The sequence below is a fragment of the Aptenodytes patagonicus genome, chromosome 4 (genome assembly GCF_965638725.1).
Source record: "Aptenodytes patagonicus chromosome 4, bAptPat1.pri.cur, whole genome shotgun sequence".
Lineage (NCBI taxonomy): Eukaryota > Metazoa > Chordata > Aves > Sphenisciformes > Spheniscidae > Aptenodytes > Aptenodytes patagonicus.
In genome coordinates, this window is record NC_134952.1 from 42,363,689 (window position 1) to 42,371,407 (window position 7,719).

Sequence of the window (7,719 nt, forward strand, 5' to 3'; positions counted from 1 at the left end):
TTTTAGGTATTTGGTACACAGCACAAAGTCAAAACAAGTTCCTGAGCTTTCAGACTAAACCAGCCTGGTGTAACATGGCCGCTGTTTGCCTATGAGCCGCTTAACTGGTTATGCAGGCTTTACAATAGCACATATAATAAAACTGTAATGTTTAAAGGGTAAATAGATTTCATTTTTATAAAATACATATTATTTGCATATTATACAACAGAAAAAATGGGAACAGTTAAATGCAATTTTTTTAAGATATTAACAGAAATATCAGTTTTGCAAACTTTTGGGCAGCTGCAGTTATATATGTTTTTATCAAAGTACAAAGAAAGTAACTGCTTATAACTGGAACACTACAGTAAAATAAATTTTGTGTTGAATTTAGGTAAGCAGTAGCCTAGGTAGTTCTGGTTTTTGCTTTTCATCCTAAAGTTCCTACCATATATCTAGTATGAGATGCTCACATGAAATAGGCGAAAACATAGTTGCTGTCTGTAGACTTCATAACTCACATTAAAAAGAGGTTTTTAAAGCAGTGACCTATTTAAATGCTTTGTGTGTCTTGGATTTTAATCTTTTTCTATATCAAAAAATTGCTGATTAAAACTAAATTTGCTTTTTCTTTCAACATCTTGCATTACTATTAGTGAAGTTAGGTGACATTAAAACGGAGAGCAGCTGTAACTCGCTTTCATTTTTCATCCCATAAACACTGACTTCTCAGGTCCGTAAGAGAGACCCTTTCAGCAGTAATCAATCAAGAATGATCACGTTCCAAAGCAGACTTTTATTGCCATTAAGGCTAAATTAAGGCATATTCCATACAGGAATTTGGGTAATAGCAGAGTCTCTGAGGAGAGACAGTAGAGCTTCTTCATCCAACTGACTGAATTAAAGCTGAGAGTGTTACTCGATAATACACTTACACCAGAATGAAAGTTTGGTCAGAGTTAAGGTCATGCAACCGTAGTTTGCACTTTCCTCAGCTGAACAGTATCTGCTGCAATGCATCCATTGATGGAAATGTTAATTCAAATAAAAGGTCTTTGTTACTTTCTCCCCTTGCTTTGTCCACACTGACACCAGTATCCAGAAAAGCTGTAGAAGCTGCCCACAGAAGCCGAGAGATACAGTATGATGTGTATTATCACTCCAATCACACATTTTTGTTGTCTGTGACGTACTTTTCTTCAAATCCATTTCTCAGCTCTGTAACCTAGTCTCATCTGCCTGGTCTTTTCTCTGCCTTCTATCCAGTGTTTCTAGTCACTACATTGCTTCTATCTCCTCACACGCATTTTACTGACGGTTAAGTGAAGTTAACAACAGAGCCCAAAATCGTAATCGTGGAGCAGATTAGAAACTCAAAATGACTCAAAGCCAGGGAGCTATAAAACATAACAGTCATTTCATGAGCTGAATTATTCAAGCAGAAATAAGCTTCAAGTCCTGGAGTTTATGCTTCTTCCCCACAACTGTCATCCACACGTGGCTAATAAATTAACCACATGGACCGACTGAAATCAATACTGCATAGACCACTGCTTTAGAAGAGTAACAGTGACTGAATCTCTTGAGACAGAATTTGTGGTTTTGTCTGAAAAGCAACAGTGTGGTGTAATGACAAACGGTGACAGCTTATTGTGGAACCAGGCGCAGAGCGAAGCGCTTTTCCAGGCGCGAGGGTGCTGGGAGAAGGCACAGCTTTGGGACTGACAAGTTTCTAACACTGGCGTTCTTGCATGGAGCTTTCAGCATCGGCACTGCTGTGGAAAGCTTCCAGTATCATGTTCAAGCGTGGAAAATTTTCAATACTGCCTTCCTTGTTGGAGGACAGACAGATGTTGAAGAGTACAACTGCCTGGTTTCTTATGCTGCCCTATTGTTGCACAACATTGCATGACATAACCCTCTATGTATATATTTAATTGTACAAAAGCCTTCTTTTTCAGAGAAGAGAATCGAGAAAAAGAATATCTTTAAAAGAACAAAGGACCTAATTTCTTTCTTAAAATATTTGATTAAATAATTTGAAAGGCAGGTCTCATTTTTTCCCATAGCAGTAATTACACTTTCTCACCCTACCTGCTTTTCCACAATCATCTTCTTCATATTAGACCAGATATGAAAACCAATGCAACAGAGGAAGCCTCGCTGCAATTACATCCCATAATTTCCAAAGACTGTTCCAAAGTTCATTCCATGAACTTGCTATATTAATGTTAAAAGGAACAGTTAAAATATGTTGATAATAAACTTATATATAGGGTTTTTTTTTTTTGGTTGTTGTTCAAGAACTGACAGAGAATGGATTTGGAAGGGTAAAGTGAGAAAAATTCTCTCCTTTCAACTGTTAAAAATCCTTTCTGGTGCCTGTAGCCATCCTGATAACTTTTCAGTGACAAACTCCCAGAGGTCATGACTTGCTATTAGAAAGAATATAGAATATATAGAAGCACTGACATTGAGAAAACTGTTTCCTGAAGACTAGTGGACCACTTCATTGTTCTTTCCACTGCATCAGCGAGGATTCAGAAGTAAAACTGATTTTGATGGAGTTAATCTACATTTTTATATGGCTGTAAACAATGCAGAAGGTACCTATGAATTTGTTCTTGTTTGAGTGGTGCGATATGGAAAGCTCTAGGTAAGTCTGGTAGACAAAGAATGGTTTTACACCAGAGATACTAATGGCTGTACCGGGATTCATTCAGTACACACTAGTATTGTAAGATTCTACCACCTGTTACAAAACTACTTTACTAACTAGAAAAGACTGTGCAAGAAACTGTTATATACAGGTGGTTTACCACAAAGTGAGTAACCAACCCATCTGGCAGCTTAATTCCCCAAACAAAATAGTGCTTTCCAACTAATATATGAAGTAAAAGCATTTTAAAAGCCTGTTTAAACAACTCCTCGCAAAATGGCTAGGCCTTCTCACAATTCAGTACCACAGAACTGAGAATATGGATTTGCTACCGAGCAGTAGTAGAATGGTTTATAGTAGTAAATACTGGAACACAGAATATCCCCTGTGTAAATGTTTATTTTAGAAGATAAGCGTAAGCTTTGTTTGTAGGTTAAACACTATCAAAAGGAATAGCCACAGAAGTTAGCCAATAAAAGAACTCCAGTAATGGCCTTCCGACAGGCTTTAACATCTGCGAAGGGAATACGTATCTCCGCATCGCTCTGTCAGTTTACCTCCCAATTACCCTCTCTTTAAAGAAGATTTTGACTAACTTTTTCCAGTTTCCATTATGTCTTTTAGGGCTGCAGTTTGAGCAAACACATAAAGCTTAAAATGAAATAGGGATGAAGGAGGCATTTACTACCATATTAGTGAACTGTTCTGCATGAACACGCCCTCGTCGGGGGGGGGGGGGGGGGGGGCTGGACCTGATAAGTGCTTCTTATTCAATGCTCCTTACCACTGGGCAGGTCTGAAATGGGGGAGACTCTGGAGATCAAGACATCGGTCAATCTCACACCTCAACTAGGCAATACCCTCAGAGAGCTTAGGGCTTCTTGCTGCTTTCAAAGTTTTGTTTTTTTTTTATTTAACCATTGAGCTAGGTTAATACGATTAAAACTCTGTTAGGCATGGCACCTTCAGTAAGCAAAGTTAGAGTCTGCTTTTCAGCAGTGCTATAACTACACCTGAAAAGGCAACAGTGTTAGCAAGAATATTTATCTAAACTGATGTTAACTAGAGAATGGGATGAAAATAACCAGACAGAAGAAAACCAACATCGGCAAACCCCGTATCACGTACACTAGGGCCAAGTCACAACAAAAGAGACTAAATGACCGTACGGAAGCTTCGGTTTTATCCCCAAACCGAAAGGGCCAGATTCACCACCGGTGGTTCCCTTGAAAGCGTGAACTGCAAGCCACGGGCATTACATCCTCGGCCCAGTTTTGCTTCCAGGCTTTCCCCTGCCGCGGCTTTCACTTCACAGGGGGAGCAACACACGGAGAGGCGGCGCTTCCCCTTCCCAGCCTCGGTGCTTTTAGCCGAGAGGGAAAACCCACCCCCCGCAGCCAGCCACGGGCTCTTCTTCCGGACCCCGCCAGCCTGGGAGGAGGAAGCAGACGTTCCCCCCGAGCACGCCGGGCCTTTCTCTCCCCGAGGGCCGCTGCAAGCCGGGCCCAGCACCTCGGCGGCACCCCGGGCACCTTCTCCCGCGGTTTAAGCCGGCGCAGCCCAGGCCCCGCGGCGGGTCAGGGGGAGGGCAGGGCCGTTGGGCCGCCCGGCCCCGCAGCCCCCCCAGCAGCGGGCCTCGCTCGGGCGGCGCAACCGAAGTTAAAGCCCAGTTTTATAGCTGGCGGCTGCTGCCCGCCAGGCTCGGGGAGCCGCGGGCCCGCCGCCCCCGCCCCGAGAGGGAGGGAGGGAGGGAGGAACGGTCGCGCTCACCGCTGCGGCCCGCCCCGGCTGCCCCCCCGGGCAGGAGGAAGGTAGCGCCGCGGGCGCCGGCTCCCCCTATCCGAGGAGGCCCCACACCCTCCGGCGGCCCGCCGCCGCGCCTCCCGAGGCCGCCGGCAGAGGCTTGTCCCGAGCCGCAGCACCTGGCGCTCCCCGGAACCCCACCCGCCCCGGCGGGCCCCCGCCGCCCGTCCCCTTCCGCGGCTCCTCTCGTTTATGCCCGCCCCACCATCTTCCTCCCTCCCTTTGTATTTTTAAACCACGCTACAGCATCCCGGTCCGCCCAATCACAACGCGCACAGTCCCCGGCGGCCAATGGCGGGGGTCCCCGCGGTTTTTTAAACCGTCCCTCTCACCCAATCACCGCCCAGGGCTCTTAGTTCCGCCCCCCTCCACTATCCTCACCCCAACCGGTTCCAACGAGTATGAGCGCTAACGACCCCCTCGCGCTCGACCTAGCCGAGGAGCTGCTCGGCCGCTGACGTCGGAACGGCAGCCAGCGAATCCCCGGCGGCCCCGGCCCTACGGGGCGGGGCCGCAGGCAGTTTGAACCGGTGCGGCAGCCAATCCGCTCCGGCGGGGGGCGGGCCCCCGGGCACGGCGGGTCAAGTTGCTGTGGCGGGTAGGGCTGTGGAAAACAAGAGGCTGTAAGTGCGCCGCCGGGAAACCATTTAGCAGCAGCAGCGGAAGAAGCAGAGCCCCGCGCCGCCGCCGCCCGCTCCGCCCAGCCAGGCAAGGCCCCGCGCACCCCGCGCCGGCGGGGGCCGCAGGGCGGCGGGAGGGCGCCGAGGGGGAAGGAGGGAGGACGAGGGGGAAGGAGGGGGCGCCGCCGCCGGTCCCGGGCGCGGAGGGAGCGCGGGGTTCCCGGGGCGGGCGGCGCGCCTAGCCCAGGGCTGCGGGGGGAATTCCCGCCGGGCGGGTGGGGCCGGCCCCGCGGGGAGGGCGGCGGGCGGCCCCGCCAGGGAGGGCTGGGGCGCGGGCGGCGGCGCCGTGGGGGCCGCCCGCCTCGGCCGCCGCGGGGGGCGGGTGGAGGCGCCTGGCGGCGGCGGCGGGCGGTCCTGCGGGGCGGGCGGAGAGAGAGGGGCCGCGGCGGGGGAGGGGCCGGAGGGCGTGTTTGGGCGGGAAGGCGCCGGCGGGCGAGAGGCGGGAGCGGCCTGAGGCGCGGCCCCGCCCGGCCCTGGCCCCGCTCCGCCGCCCCGCCCTCACGCCGACTCTCCCCTCCCACCCCCCCGCAGGGACTCGCCGCCGACCTCGCCATGGGCAAAGGCGACCCCAACAAGCCGCGGGGCAAGATGTCCTCGTACGCCTACTTCGTGCAGACCTGCCGCGAGGAGCACAAGAAGAAGCACCCGGACTCGTCCGTCAACTTCGCCGAGTTCTCGCGGAAGTGCTCGGAGCGGTGGAAGGTGAGCGGGGCCGAGCCGAGCCCTGCCGGCCCGGCCCCCGCCCCTGCTGCGGGCTGCTGGGAAAAGATCCCTGGTAGCAGCTGCTGCTGCTTAGACGTTAGTGGGTCACCAGGCGCTTTATCTGATCCAGACTCTCCTCCTTTCCCCTCCGTGTGTCCACAGACAATGTCTAGCAAGGAAAAAGGAAAGTTTGAAGAAATGGCTAAAGGAGACAAAGCTCGTTATGACAGGGAGATGAAAAACTACGTTCCTCCCAAAGGCGAGAAGAAGGGAAAGAAGAAGGACCCCAATGCTCCTAAAAGACCACCGTGAGTGTTTCTGTGACCGGGGGGGGGGGGGGGGGGGGGAGTACTAGTTCTAATAGCCTGACACTTAATTTTAATCACGGTCTCTCATTTCAGATCTGCGTTCTTCCTTTTCTGTTCTGAACACCGTCCAAAAATCAAAAATGATCATCCTGGCTTGTCTATTGGAGATACAGCAAAGAAATTAGGAGAAATGTGGTCTGAACAGTCAGCCAAAGACAAACAGCCATATGAACAGAAGGCTGCAAAACTAAAGGAGAAATATGAGAAGGTAGAGTGGAAGTGATACAATAATGGTTAAAGCTGCAGAGGTCGCTGTAAATGTGTGACTTTTGTTTTGCACCTAAACCATATATGGATCATAATTCTACATGTTTAGGTCAACCTTCGTCAGGCTTCAGAACGCATGGAAAGCTGTGGCGTGGGAGGCATCTGGAACTCTTACAGTAAACCTAGAGGTGGTTTTTACATGTCTAGAGATTTTACCAATAAGATGCTTTACTTCCAGAAAACGGGTCACCTGCTTGGAAAAATACACAGTCATACTCCAAAGCACTGCGGTCGTAAAAGTCTTAAAACTGGATCATGCGTTCTCTTGCCAAAAGGTGTAAGCATGGAAGTCCCAAGGTTGGAACCCCGCTTTTCCACACACGCTGTGTTTGATCTGCACAGTATAGTATTGAGTTATTGGAGCAGTACAAATTTGGCTTCAGAGTTATATTGCCAGCAACTAAACAGCGTTTTTCTTGCAGGATATTGCAGCATATCGTGCCAAGAGCAAGAGTGACGCAGGAAAAAAGGGCCCAGGTAGGCCTGCAGGATCTAAGAAGAAAGCAGAACCAGAAGAGGAGGAGGAGGAGGAGGAAGATGATGAAGAGGAGGAGGAAGATGAGGATGAGGAATAAATGAATGTCCTGCTGTAAAGATTTATGCTCAAAATCCAATATTTTGCTAAGAATGTGAACTCAAGTGCAGCTCATTGTTAGCTTCAGTATAAAAAACTGTACAGAATTGTGTATAGGTAATGTGGTTCTTTGTAGGGAGACCTCTATTTTTAACGTAAGTAGTAGCCGAGGGCTGCTACAGTTCGGTTTAAAAAAAAAAAAAAAGTTGTGGAATGTTTCTGCATATTTAATGGTTTTGTTGAAATTCAGTGACTGATAGCCAGGTGTTTCTTTATAGCTAAGTAAAACAAAGGAGGTAGCTTAATAGCTGATCTTATATTTTGTAGTATATTGCATTGTATTACTTTTTTAACAATTTTGTAATAAAATGTTGTACATGATTAATGTTGTATTCTTGATGTTTCTGAGAGGCTGGGTGTACTCCCAGAATGCTGGGGAGTAGCGCAGGATAAGGCTTTGCATTCTTCTTGGGCTATTGCTGTTGCCACAAAACAGGCAAGTCTTGAAGTGTTAACTCCCAAAGTTTACACTGGATTTGAAACTTTCTTTTTCTCTTTAACCACAATTCTCTCCCACATACACTACCCTGAGCGGTAATTGATGTTTTTCTTAAGCAAGCATCTCCTTGTGTATCACCTTCTGAGTGACAAAGGTATCTAAGTACCAAAGTTGCCGATATTCCT

At 48.9% G+C, this 7,719-nt stretch overlaps 1 protein-coding gene across 1 annotated transcript; it reads left to right on the forward strand.

Annotated features, from left to right (window-relative positions):
* Positions 1 to 5,034: 5,034 nt before the first annotated feature.
* Positions 5,035 to 7,416, forward strand: HMGB2 (high mobility group box 2). The gene is made up of 5 exons (XM_076336514.1): positions 5,035 to 5,152; positions 5,656 to 5,826; positions 5,989 to 6,134; positions 6,228 to 6,402; positions 6,884 to 7,416. Exons 2-5 carry the CDS (start codon positions 5,677 to 5,679, stop codon positions 7,034 to 7,036), a joined length of 624 nt encoding a protein of 207 aa, XP_076192629.1. The 5' UTR covers positions 5,035 to 5,152; positions 5,656 to 5,676; the 3' UTR covers positions 7,037 to 7,416.
* The last annotated feature ends 303 nt before the right edge of the window (positions 7,417 to 7,719 follow it).

What these genes read in the sequence shown, in the direction of transcription:
- HMGB2 (XM_076336514.1), top strand. Translation starts at nt 5,677, where the DNA reads ATGGGCAAAGGCGACCCCAACAAGCCGCGGGGCAAGATGTCCTCGTAC. An exon ending in AATGCTCCTAAAAGACCACC is followed by an intron (nt 6,135 to 6,227) that starts GTGAGTGTTTCT and finishes CTCTCATTTCAG; the next exon opens with ATCTGCGTTCTTCCTTTTCT. An exon ending in TAAAGGAGAAATATGAGAAG is followed by an intron (nt 6,403 to 6,883) that starts GTAGAGTGGAAG and finishes TTTTTCTTGCAG; the next exon opens with GATATTGCAGCATATCGTGC.